Source organism: Tiliqua scincoides, chromosome 8, assembly GCF_035046505.1.
Source record: "Tiliqua scincoides isolate rTilSci1 chromosome 8, rTilSci1.hap2, whole genome shotgun sequence".
NCBI lineage: Eukaryota > Metazoa > Chordata > Lepidosauria > Squamata > Scincidae > Tiliqua > Tiliqua scincoides.
This window is the reverse complement of record NC_089828.1, coordinates 44,571,038-44,584,879: the sequence shown is the minus strand read 5'-3', so window position 1 is coordinate 44,584,879 and position 13,842 is coordinate 44,571,038. Positions and strand designations below refer to the sequence as shown.

Genomic DNA, 13,842 nt, shown 5'->3' with positions numbered 1-13,842 from the left:
AACAATACATATTTTACAAGAACAGCAACATTTTTCCAGTGCGTTGAGGAGGCTGGTTAGAAGGAGGTTGAAAAGGAGGGTAAAAAGAGTCCAGTCTCTCCAGAGTGCATGGAGGCTGCTTAAAACAACAGTAATAGAGGCCCAGCAGAGGTGTATACCGCAAAGAAAGAAGGGTTCCACTAAATCCAGGAGGGTACCCGCATGGCTAACCAGCCAAATTAGAGAGGCTGTGAAGGGCAAGGAAGCTTTCTTCCGTAAATGGAAGTCTTGCCCTAATGAGGAGAATAAAAAGGAACATAAACTGTGGCAAAAGAAATGTAAGAAGGTGATACTGGAGGCCAAGCGAGACTATGAGGAACGCATGGCCGGCAACATTAAGGGGAATAATAAAAGCTTCTTCAAATATGTTAGAAGCAGGAAACCCGCCAGAGAAGCGGTTGGCCCTCTGGATGGTGAGGGAGGGAAAGGGGAGATAAAAGGAGACTTAGAGATGGCAGAGAAATTAAATGAGTTCTTTGCATCTGTCTTCACGGCAGAAGACCTCGGGCAGATACCGCTGCCTGAATGGCCCTTCCTGACCGAGGAGTTAAGTCAGATAGAGGTTAAAAGAGAAGATGTTTCAGACCTCATTAATAAATTAAAGATCAATAAGTCACCGGGCCCTGATGGCATCCACCCAAGAGTTATTAAGGAATTGAAGAATGAAGTTGCAGACCTCTTGACTAAGGTATGCAACTTGTCCCTCAAAACGGCCATGGTGCCAGAAGATTGGAGGATAGCAAATGTCACACCTATTTTTAAAAAGGGAAAGAGGGGGGACCAGGGAAACTATAGGCCGGTCAGCCTAACATCCATACCGGGTAAGATGGTGGAATGCCTCATCAAAGATAGGATCTCAAAACACATAGATGAACAGGCCTTGCTGAGGGAGAGTCAGCATGGCTTCTGTAAGGGTAAGTCTTGCCTCACGAACCTTATAGAATTCTTTGAAAAGGTCAACAGGCATGTGGATGCGGGAGAACCCGTGGACATTATATATCTGGACTTTCAGAAGGCGTTTGACACGGTCCCTCACCAAAGACTACTGAAAAAACTCCACAGTCAGGGAATTAGAGGACAGGTCCTCTCGTGGATTGAGAACTGGTTGGAGGCCAGGAAGCAGAGAGTGGGTGTCAATGGGCAATTTTCACAATGGAGAGAGGTGAAAAGCGGTGTGCCCCAAGGATCTGTCCTGGGACCTGTGCTTTTCAACCTCTTCATAAATGACCTGGAGACAGGGTTGAGCAGTGAAGTGGCTAAGTTTGCAGACGACACCAAACTTTTCCAAGTGGTGAAGACCAGAAGTGATTGTGAGGAGCTCCAGAAGGATCTCTCCAGACTGGCAGAATGGGCAGCAAAATGGCAGATGTGTTTCAATGTCAGTAAGTGTAAAGTCATGCACATTGGGGCAAAAAATCAAAACTTTAGATATAGGCTGATGGGTTCTGAGCTGTCTGTGACAGATCAGGAGAGAGATCTTGGGGTGGTGGTGGACAGGTCGATGAAAGTGTCGACCCAATGTGCGGCGGCAGTGAAGAAGGCCAATTCTATGCTTGGGATCATTAGGAAGGGTATTGAGAACAAAACGGCTAGTATTATAATGCCGTTGTACAAATCTATGGTAAGGCCACACCTGGAGTATTGTGTCCAGTTCTGGTCGCCGCATCTCAAAAAAGACATAGTGGAAATGGAAAAGGTGCAAAAGAGAGCGACTAAGATGATTACGGGGCTGCGGCACCTTCCTTATGAGGAAAGGCTATGGCGTTTGGGCCTCTTCAGCCTAGAAAAGAGACGCTTGAGGGGGGACATGATTGAGACATACAAAATTATGCAGGGGATGGACAGAGTGGATAGGGAGATGCTCTTTACACTCTCACATAATACCAGAACCAGGGGACATCCACTAAAATTGAGTGTTGGGCGGCTTAGGACAGACAAAAGAAAATATTTCTTTACTCAGCGTGTGGTCGGTCTGTGGAACTCCTTGCCACAGGATGTGGTGATGGCGTCTAGCCTAGACGCCTTTAAAAGGGGATTGGACAAGTTTCTGGAGGAAAAATCCATTATGGGGTACAAGCCATGATGTGTATGCGCAACCTCCTGATTTTAGAAATGGGTTATGTCAGAATGCCAGATGCAAGGGAGGGCACCAGGATGAGGTCTCTTGTTATCTGGTGTGTTCCCTGGGGCATTTGGTGGGCCGCTGTGAGATACAGGAAGCTGGACTAGATGGGCCTATGGCCTGATCCAATGGGGCTGTTATTATGTTCTTATGTTCTTATGTGTTCAGTTTCAGAACCACAAAATATGATGGATTCCAACAAGCATCGCAAGTGTATTTGTGCACTTGGTTGATCAGGCTTTTCTGTGATCCTGACATTCTGGTCTTTGCAGAGAATTAACAGTGAATTCATTCAAACAAGATCTTTGGAATTCAGTCAGGAAACACATACGTAGAGTGATTTAGTAAAATGGTATATAGATCAGCTTGCTAGGGATTGAGGGTGCAAGAGTCTAAAGGAGGGGCTATAGTTCAGTGGAAGAGCAAATGTTTTGCTTGCAGAAGGTCCCAGAGTCATTCCCAGTCCCAGAAGGTCCCCTAACATTTCTAATGCAAGTTTCAGATATTTGTCAGAAACCCTCAAAACTGCTGCTCAGTAGACAATACTGAGATAGATGGATCAATAGTCTGACTCCTTAATAATGTATATAGCACGCTGAAAAAGTGGCAGATATACAGTAGTTGAGGAGATCTGAGAAGTCTAAAGGGATCCTAAATATACGTATAAGTATGTACCATTTATTCCTAAAGCGCATAACAGGCTTTACTTTCACCGGTTCTGCCCTTGGAAGGCTCACCTCTGTGGAACAGAGGCAGTATCAGGCTTGTTCTTATATCTCATGAAATGGAGTGAGTATGCTGAAATTGATGTTTATGCAGAATTGGCTGGTCAGTTTTTAATTGTGCTGCTTGTTTAGAGTTTGTTGCTTCAGATCTGCTTTTAGTATTATTATAATATTTTTAACTTTGTGCTTTTAGCTGTCTTGAGTGCCTCTCTAATAGGAGGGAAAAGTACAATATATAATTTTTTAAAATAAATAAATTCAGCGAATTGCTTCAAGACATGTTTTTTTTAACATCAAACTAGTAACTGTGACATCAGCTTTGTAAAGAAGTTTATATGTGTACTGCTTATCAAAAAGGTTATACAGCAACAACATTGTTGCTAGGCTGTGACATTTTGATACAACCATTCCTTTGAGGAATTTATACTGGGATTCCGAAACAACCTTTAAATTTAACAGTAGGTAGATATACCTGTACTCTCTTTCTGCCTTGGACTATTCTCATTCCTTAGTATTTCAAAAGCTTTGAAGGGGGGAAGGGAAGGGGAAGGAAAAATACGTGTACAAATATTATAATCTAAATAGATATTGTTTTAAGATTAATTATATTTATTATTATTTTTATTAGTTTATGTTAAAACTAAAGGTTGAGCCCCATTATTAGCGTGGGTTCTGTTCCAAGCACTCATGTGGATGGCAAAAGATGCACTATAGCAAATCCATTTAAAAAACAAAGTTTCTTTGCTCTGGTGATTGAAAAACAGTCTTGCTGACCTTTGTGATGTAAGATAAGAGTCATTAAGAAGACAATCCATCAATCTGTCCTCCTCCAAGGGCTTCACTCAGCCCCTCCCTTCACCAATGCAAAGTAATCACCATTCTTTCACATGCTGGGGGGGGGGAAAGGAGGGGTCGCCTGGAGAGAGAAGGATTGATGGATTGTCAGCCAGCTGCCCTCTCTCTCTCTCTTTAATGAGGCTATTGTTAAAGAACTGTTCAGTTTTTTAAACTGATTTTAAAGGGATGCATTTTCCCCCTTCTCCAAGGATCAGCACATTCCTTCTCATTTGCAGGGGCCATTTGTGTTGAGTCAAATCTGTGTATAAAAAATCTGTGTATAAATAGGCTGGACCTGTATTTATAATCTGGCTATTCCAAAATTTTAAAAGCATGTATTTTAAATTTCACAAGTCTTTTGCCTTAAGAGAGAAAAAAAACTTTAAAACATTTTAGAGAGGGGATCATGCCACATTTACCCCTTTACTGAACCGGATCCATTTGTTTCTCATTGAAACATGCACTGATGGTATCAGGGATGGGAGTAGGTAAAGCAATGGTTGAGGGTCCATACCCATCAGAGCATAATTAACATTATTTTTTTCTGATCAAGCAAAACTGGCCTTCTTTGTCTGAATAGCACTCCTGAGATATTCACTCCTGAGGATGGAAACCAAAAGTTTTCTGGAATTCTCTAAGTGGTATTCTCTAGATTGCCTCTCTAAGTTGCTCAGGGAAACAGGCAAAAAGAAATTGCACTCACTCTCCATAAATCTACTTGGTTTCTTATTGCCAAGATTTTCAGTTGCTAAGGAACTCGCTCAGCCTCGGTGACGTGTGTACAAACTGGCATGCAGGACCATTCCTGTGAACACCCAGATAATAGATTCTTTTATCATACTGTCCAGTAAGGTACAAAAAAAAGGTCACCCCTATTGTTCCCTTTCCCCCATTCAAGCTGAATTCCTAGGGCCTCTCAGTGTTTCTGGGAAACCCTAAAGCACCCGCTGGTCATAAGATCTGGATTTTTGCCAACTTAGCAATTACTGATATGTTACAGTCACCTGATGCTTGTTGACACACATTTAGTCATCCTGAATTCTAGGACAACATATGCAAATAAAATGTGCTTTAAAGGCTTTGTGAAGTTAATCATCCACACTCTAGAGTTTTCCCATCCTATTGAAAGAGTATGGATTTCAACATGTGATAGAACACAAATAGACCAAACACATCATTAATAAAACAAATAAATAATAAAATAAAATTTCCCTTCCTTATGAGGAAAGGTGATGGCATTTGGACCTCTTCAGCCTAGAAAGCTGACCCAGGTGAGAGATAGGGACTAATAGAGATAGCCAGCTAGCTTTATTATTTTATTGCTGATATGTTTCCTAGATGTTTATGCCTCTAGTATTTGCTGCCTTACTGTAACTTTATGTAACCTTATGTACTTAATAAACTAAAATCTCTTTTACTAAGTTGTTTCATTGTCTGTTGGGGACAAGGGTTCAGAATCCTGCCTAGCTGTTCAGCAAGCTACCAAGTGCTCATTGAGGTCTAGTAACTTGAGGACTGAAGCTTTAATTGGAGAAAGAGCTTTTAAAATTGAACAGGGTACTGGGTAGGGCTGAAAACCTTAGGTTAAAGAGGAAATTCACTTGGTGGACCAGGGCTGGCTTCTGCTTATTTAATTATTTGTCTTACTTGAATTATTTATACTTATTTATTTTAATTTGCCTAATGATGTCACTTCCACCATGACATCACTTCTGGTGGGTCTTGGACAGATTGTCATTCTAAAAAGTGGCTCCCAGTGCTAAAAGTTTGAGAATTGCTGCAATAAGGTGTTAGTAAGTTGACACCCGGTGTGTGTGTGTGTGTGTGTGACACCACTAGTGACCAATCACTAAAATCACAGTTTGGAGGAATAATACCATCATGTTATATATCAATCAATGTGTAATTTCATGCAGAATGTGTTCTATCAAAAGGTACAGCGAAAAAACCAGTGGGGGCGGAGTGATGGTACATCACCACGCCCACCACCTGGGGTGTTACCCCACCCACTGCATGGGAGGGTGACACGCTGGCATCCCGCACTGGGTGACGCGAACCCTAGTGACGCCACTGTGCCTCCCAAACTTTAAGTCCTTGGTGACCATATCAAATTTTTCAGCAGGGGTACAATACACAACTTGTAAAGAAAAATGTTTCCAAGCTATAAACTTTAGAGCCCACACTTTCATATTACATCTCTTTTTTTGATCTGGCATACAGATATGGCCCAAGACATTTTGGTGCTTGAGGCTGGAAATCTAAATTATTTCTGTGATAGTTGGCAAAAGCATAATAAAATAATTGAAAATTTGTTGTTCTTTAGTATTATCTCAAAATCTTCTGCATAAGACAGGATGCCAAGTCCTTCTTTGGCTGATTCTATCTGTATAGAACAAATATAAATATGTAAATATAGGTATGTGATGTGGGAGTGTGTTTCATAACCGGATGTATAGATGACACCAACTTTATTATGGAGAAATACCTTGACCACAGAGAGTTTTCTAGAGCCTCTGGTAGCCTCCAAGACTTCAGAAGCTTTCTCTGAGCTAAAGTAACATTATAATCCAGTGGGGTTTTAAAAGTGTTTTCAAACAATTTTGTATCCACTCCTCTTTCTTTATATGTGAAAGAAGTATCCCTCCTACAGGCTTAATATTTACAGGAAGTGCTGGCAATAAATAGAATACTATCATATTGCAAATTGTAGGCTGTGGTGTACCTCGTGTCTAATCCTATGTGAAATGCTGGTTGTGACCCAAGGTTCATACACAGCAAGATCCTCATTTGGCCCAGTATTAATTTCAGGCGATCATCATGTCCTGTTCAAAGCAAACAACAGATAAACACCAACTTGAATTTCATACAGACTGACCCATTTCATCACAATTTTTTTAAAAATAACTTTGTAGCATAATAGCTTTGCAATATGCTTTATGGTTTTTTTAACCCAATAATTCAAAGAAAACAAACTTAGAATTGGCTTAAATGCAGGATAGACAAGATTTTATATATGCAACTTTTCACAACAGTGACCTGGGATGATAACAGGGCAACTGAAATATTTTTCCATGCCTTCAAAGCATAATCACAGAGAGGATTTCTATTGCATGTGAGTGACTGTCCATGTAAAAGTAGCAGTCCAATCCTAGGCAGAAGTACTCAGAAGTAAGTCCCATTATAGTCAATGGACTTTACTTCCAGATCAGCGAGGATAAGATTTCAGCCTAGGGTTGTGTTTGGGGAGGGGCAACAGTTATTCTGTATAATTCAATTCAGATGAAAATGAGCATGGGCACCTTTAAAACTCCTTAAAGACCAAGAGGCTTGTGCTGAATTACAAGACTGCAAGAACCAAATTAGGTATAATTTAGGAGAGTCCTAAATAGGACCTCCCCTGGGTTGCATTTTGAAGAATCAAATCCTTTGTGGAGGCCCAAATCTGTTCAGGGTTATGGCAGTGGAGAATGAAGGTTATATATTTCTCTAGCATTTTTTCCTGTATTTGACCCCAAATGATTTAGACCCACAGGATAAAATGAACAGATTTCCATAACAGGGCCTACATTTTTGCAACCCAACCCACGTTTAGCCCTTTTCACATGTGCACATCATAACCACAAGGCAACTTAAAGTCCAAACATGAAACAAAATTAATGGATTTCCAGCTGCCATTAAAACACTGGTAATGAGAAAGCGGATCGGATTTCCGGTGGCAGGGAGTTCCACTACAGAGAAGGCCCTCCCCAAGTGCTGCCATGATATTTGAACATAGGTCTCAGGCAGGCCTGGTTTCCATTAGTCTCCTCTCTTTTAGATTACTGCAACATGCACTTCTCAGGGCTACTGTTGAAGACCCTTCAGAAATTGCAGCTGATGCAAAATGCAGTGGTAAGAGTGTTGACAGGCACTAGGTTTTATAATGCTACACCTTTGTGGCTTCAGGCTGTATTGGTTACCAATTTGTTTATGGAGACCATTCAAAGAGCTGGTAATGACCTTTAAAGTCCTAAGTGGCTTGGGACTAAGGATAACTGAAGGGCAATCTTCTTAAGGGCTGCCTACCTCCATGCAAGCCTGCCCAATGTATTCAGGGGAAGCTCTCTTGCAGATCCCACTGCTGTCTGATGTACAGCTTGTGGCTTCTCAGCTTGCGGTCCTCTCCATTTTGAGCTCCCTCTCTCTCTTGAGGTCCAACTAGCCCCCTCCCTGCCCCAATTACAGAGAAGACCATATAATTTCTGCTAATCTTCTCCAATCTCCTTTGATTTCTCACTTGCTCCCTCGGGATTTTTGTATTTCACTTTGCCCTCCTTTGTTTTTTGGATTGCTGTTTTTTGTTTGTTTGTTTTTGCTTTCATTTGATATTGTTAGTATTTTTAATCTTTGTTGTGGGCTGCCTTGGATCTTTAGGTGACAGGCAAGGTACACATCTTCTAAATTAATATAGTTTACTTATGTGAACTACCCCTTAGCATGCCAGTCAAGCTGTATTGTTTTCTCTACAAGCTAAAATAAAGAGATCCTAAGCTATTGCCTTCAAGTATTCTATACTATATAGCTAGTAGTAGTATTGACTATACCAGGGGTGTCCAAAGTTTTTGGCAGGAGGGCCACATCAGCTCTCTGACACTGTGTCGGGGGCCGGGGGAAAAAAGAATTAATTTACATATAAAATTTGAATAAATTTACATAAGTTTACATAAATGAATATATTAAAGATGAACTTATATGAATGAATGAAGGTCTTGCAATAGCTCAAGGCCTATAAAAGGCCTTGCACAAAGCAAAGCTGGCTTTTCCTTTGCTGCCGCTGCTGCGTCACAAATATGAAAGAGCAAGCAGTGGAGGGAGCTCTCATCCCACAGCTCACACGAGAGGTCAAACAGTCGCCCTCACGCTGAGAGAAGTTGTGTTGGGCCAGTGCGGGCTTCAACAAATCTCCAGAGGGCCAGAGGCTCATTGGAGACTGGGGGCTCCCTGAGGGCCGCATTGAGAGGCCTTGAGGGCCGCAAGTGGCCCCCGGGCCGGGGTTTGGGCACCCCTGGACTATACAGTATCACTGTTTCACAGACTATGGGTCAGGACCCACTAGGTGGGTCACAAGCCATTTTCAGGTGGGTCGCATAGCACCTAGCTCAGCTGCCACTGAGAATACGGAGCTGAAAACACAGGGTACAGAATTGCTGCAGGACAGGTTCCTGGTGGGAGACAGGCATGGGGTTTTGCCCTGCATTGGCGGGAAGACAGGATCCTGGAAAGGGGGGAAGGCTGTGTGGTTGGAGAGGGTCCAAGTCTGTGTTCTGCTTTGACTTCTGAACTGGAAAGTTTGAATTCTGAGCTGTGCAAAATGACAGCACAAGCGTGCTGTGTAAAGAATGCCAGATGCAAGGGAGGGCACCAGGATGAAGGTCTCTTGTCTCGTGTGCTCCCTGAAGCATCTGGTGGGCCACTGTGAAGCATCCTTGAAGCATCTGGTGGGCCACAGGAGGCTGGACTAGACGGGCCCTGGGCCTGATTCAGCCATGCTCTTCTTATGTTCTTATGTAAATGGGACCTTTGGCTTAGGTTTGAAGCCTAAATTGATGACATCACCCCCGGGCTGATGACATCACTTCTGGTGGGGTCCATTGTAAAAAGTGGCTAAAGTTTGAGAACCACTGGACTGCACAAATGAACACAAACACACGCACGCACGCACCCTTCTGTGCATTGCAGAGGAGGGAGCCCCCTCCTCCAAGCCCACTTTCCAGAGCAACATCATGGAACCTTTGAATCAAAATGGAGTCACTCTTGTCAACACGTGTGTGTAATTAAAGCATACTTCAGTCTTTGAAAGTGTTAGTTTATCTAAGAGCGCAATCCTATGCTGGTCTACTCAGAAAGTAAGTCCCATTATAGTCAATGGGGCTTACTCCCAGGAAAGTGTGGATTGCAGCCTTAGGTCAGTTGAAATAAAAGTCAGTCTATTTCCATCCCATTCTTTGACACGTTTGTGTTTTAATTTTTATGTAGGTTTAACATTCATAAGTGATTTCTGCCCAACGTTGCGTATACGCAACAAGGACCAAATGTATTCGCACATATGGGCTGGGCAAGAATAGGTTAAATGCTCACACATTCCCCTCCGGAGAATCCTTCCCGCCAGTTCCCCAACGGTCGCCCCCCCTTTCCAACCTGACCATCCCCCACCTATTTTTCTCTACTACGCATGCGCAAAGCTACTCTGCTCGAAATCTGCCTCTCTAAGCCAACGGACCTCAGCAACAAGTATGACCTCACTCCCCACCAATCAGCGGCAAGCCACGCCCCACCAGCCGTCGCTGCTCCCGAATCTTCCAGAGCTTTCCTGCCCAGCTCCTCACCAGGTAGCCAATCCACGAACACCATTGTCCATCTTCTACCAATCACCGCCGCCCACAGGTTTAAACCCCGCCCACCGTTCTCTCTCAGTATGACTGTATCTACCGGGACTACTTTAACCATGTATCCGTCCGCACGTGACAAAAGAAAAGCTCTCTTTTGTAGTTCCCTGGCGTAGCAGGAAAAAATAAACAGTATCCCAGGTTGTATTTTCTACCGTAGAGTATGGAAACAGTGAGCAGGTGTACATTGAGGGAAGGATAAAAACTCTTTCTCCTTCCACCGGCGGAACTACTTTTTTGGCGCAAGGACACTAGCGCTGCGTAAGAGGGCTTGGCGATGAGTCACGGGACCCTATACATAGCAGTGAGCGAGTGCACCGCCCTTAGATCGGACTCGTCTTCGTGAGCGGCAGTTTGTTTTTTGGGGTCGAGGCTGCGAGGTAAGGGGCGGAAGGGAACGGCATAGCTCAGCAGGAGTGACCGTTGGTGGGGTGACGGTTCCTTGTCCTCCCAACGGGGCTGCACTGGCGTCACCAAGGCCCATTATGGCGACATAGCCGTGACGGGGGGGTTGCGTGGGCGTTGGGATCCTCCAGAGAGGGGATGGGGTGGCTTCGTGACGGGTGCGGCTGGGGAGGCGCCGCGCTTCGGGCGCCTGGGAGGTAAAGTCGCGTAGAGTTGGAAGCTAAAGAGAAGGGGCTGAAAGGCGGGCCTCCTGGAGAGAGAAAATGAGTCACTTAAAGCGGGAGTGATTTCACTAGGTATAGTCCAACCCTATACGAGTCTACTCTGAAGTAAGCCCCACTATCGTCAATGGGGCTTACTCCTGGGTAAATGTAGATAGGATTGGAGCCTGAGCCCCATTCTATGTATGTCTACGCAGAAGCAAGTCCCATTATTCTCAATGGAGCCTACTCCTGGGAAACTGTAGCCAAATCCTATGCATATCTACTCAGGAGTAAGTCCCATTATTGTCAATGGGTTTTACTCCTGGATACGTGGATAGAATTGTGATCTGAGAGCCCAATCCTATGCGTGTTTACTCAGAAGTAAGTTCCCTTGTCAGTGGGGCTTACTCTTGGGTAAGTGCAGATAGGATTGTAGTCTGATTCTAGCCATGTATACTTAGGAGTAAGTCCTAGTAATGATGAATGGGGTTTGTTCCTTAGTAAGCATGGATAGGTTCCTGCCTGAGAGCCCTATTTATGCATGTCTACTCAGAAGTGAGACCCATTATAGTCAATGGGGCTTACTCCTAGGTAAGCCTAGAGAAGATTGTGGTGTGATAGCAGTGAATCACTTGTGATCATGTGCCTCCCTATTCATGTAGCATCCAAATGTCTTGCAACGGGTGCTATTTAATATTTATGCTGGTAAATGAACTGCGTCTCCTTATTATGAGAGATCAGGTCTCTTTACCAAGTGTCTATGTGAGACAGGGCAAAGTGTTATTAACTGTGAGGAAACAGTTACAGTCCTTTGTTCAGTCCTTCTTGTCATGGGAAGGAATGGTGGGGAGAACTGAGCCTGATCAGGTGATTAAGCTTTTGCTGTGTCATTGCAGTTCAGAATGCAGATCTTTGTGAAAACCCTGACTGGCAAGACCATTACACTGGAGGTGGAGCCCAGTGACACCATTGAGAATGTCAAGGCAAAGATCCAGGACAAAGAAGGCATTCCCCCTGACCAGCAGAGGCTGATCTTTGCCGGCAAGCAGCTGGAAGATGGCCGCACCCTCTCTGACTACAACATCCAGAAGGAGTCCACCCTCCATCTTGTGCTGCGCCTGAGGGGAGGCATGCAGATCTTTGTGAAGACCCTGACTGGCAAGACCATTACCCTGGAGGTGGAGCCCAGTGACACCATTGAGAATGTCAAGGCCAAGATCCAGGACAAAGAAGGCATTCCCCCTGACCAGCAGAGGCTGATCTTTGCCGGCAAGCAGCTGGAAGATGGCCGCACCCTCTCTGACTACAACATCCAGAAGGAGTCCACCCTCCATCTTGTGCTGCGCCTGAGGGGAGGCATGCAGATCTTTGTGAAAACCCTGACTGGCAAGACCATTACACTGGAGGTGGAGCCCAGTGACACCATTGAGAATGTCAAGGCCAAGATCCAGGACAAAGAAGGCATTCCCCCTGACCAGCAGAGGCTGATCTTTGCCGGCAAGCAGCTGGAAGATGGCCGTACCCTCTCTGACTACAACATCCAGAAGGAGTCCACCCTCCATCTTGTGCTGCGCCTGAGGGGAGGCATGCAGATCTTTGTGAAGACCCTGACTGGCAAGACCATTACCCTGGAGGTGGAGCCCAGTGACACCATTGAGAATGTCAAAGCCAAGATCCAGGACAAAGAAGGCATTCCCCCTGACCAGCAGAGGCTGATCTTTGCCGGCAAGCAGCTGGAAGATGGCCGCACCCTCTCTGACTACAACATCCAGAAGGAGTCCACCCTCCATCTTGTGCTGCGCCTGAGGGGAGGGATGCAGATCTTTGTGAAGACCCTGACTGGCAAGACCATTACCCTGGAGGTGGAGCCCAGTGACACCATTGAGAATGTCAAAGCCAAGATCCAGGACAAAGAAGGCATTCCCCCTGACCAGCAGAGGCTGATCTTTGCCGGCAAGCAGCTGGAAGATGGCCGCACCCTCTCAGACTATAACATCCAGAAGGAGTCCACCCTCCATCTTGTGCTGCGCCTGAGGGGAGGCATGCAGATCTTTGTGAAGACCCTGACTGGCAAGACTATTACCCTGGAGGTGGAACCCAGTGACACCATTGAGAATGTCAAAGCCAAGATCCAGGACAAAGAAGGCATTCCCCCTGACCAGCAGAGGCTGATCTTTGCCGGCAAGCAGCTGGAAGATGGCCGCACCCTCTCTGACTACAACATTCAGAAGGAGTCTACTCTGCACTTGGTTCTTCGTCTGAGAGGTGGTTGTTAGATGTAATGAACTCTGGTTTGCAAGTTGCCAATAGCATTTGTTTGCACTGTAGCAGTTTAATGTCTTGATATCGTAAGGTAAATGCAAGTCTCTGTAACTGCTGGACTGTTTGTGTAAATGCAAATAAAGTTTTCCGTTGCACATTATTTGGTAGTCTTCATGAATAAAAATTCTTTGAAGACCCTGTTACAGCCTGCATCACTCATGCATTAAGAGGTTTTCTGTTCCAGTTTGCTATAAGTAACAATGGTTCCTTTGAAGTTAGAAGTAATTTTTAAACAACCCAGAATAAGGTAACTAGGTACACCCAAGGTAAGGCATTGATTAAATGAACACAACTCCAGAAGGGAGAGGGTTGTTGTGGGACAATAAGCCTTAGCTTGAGGGCTTCTGCTTAATTGTCTTCTGAAGATAACCAGGAATGAAAAATAGTTCTGTCATTCAAAATACTATTAAGCCATTTACTAAGCTGATGCAGTCTTAGGCTGCTTTTCATGTCATAGTGTGTAGCTACTAGGAAGATTTGATAATGTTGACTGATCTGTGGTATCCACAAAATTTGCAGAAAAAGGAGCTTGGCTTTCCAAGCTGAGGTGTTGGTACATATACAACCCTTACTTGACTGACAACATGCAAGATTGTTACACTCAAGTCTGGATCATCATTTGAATACAAGCAGCTAGTAGCTTTGTTTTTTTGTAGTAGTAGTAATGAGAACTGTACAAAACGCCAAGAGGCCCATCAAGGCATTTTGGGGTGTCCAAATTTAAATTTGTATAATATACTTATGGTGCATATGGTTTGCACCTG

The 13,842-nt window shown here is 44.3% G+C and overlaps 1 protein-coding gene across 1 annotated transcript; it reads left to right on the top strand.

Moving 5' to 3' along the window:
- The first annotated feature begins 10,427 nt into the window (after nucleotides 1-10,427).
- On the top strand, nucleotides 10,428-13,178 carry UBB (ubiquitin B). The gene is made up of 2 exons (XM_066634965.1): nucleotides 10,428-10,528; nucleotides 11,653-13,178. The coding sequence occupies exon 2, from the start codon at nucleotides 11,659-11,661 to the stop codon at nucleotides 13,030-13,032; it is 1,374 nt and encodes a 457-aa protein (XP_066491062.1). The 5' UTR covers nucleotides 10,428-10,528; nucleotides 11,653-11,658; the 3' UTR covers nucleotides 13,033-13,178.
- The last annotated feature ends 664 nt before the right edge of the window (nucleotides 13,179-13,842 follow it).

Excerpts from the sequence above, each read along its gene's own strand:
- UBB (XM_066634965.1), top strand. The coding sequence starts at position 11,659 with ATGCAGATCTTTGTGAAAACCCTGACTGGCAAGACCATTACACTGGAG.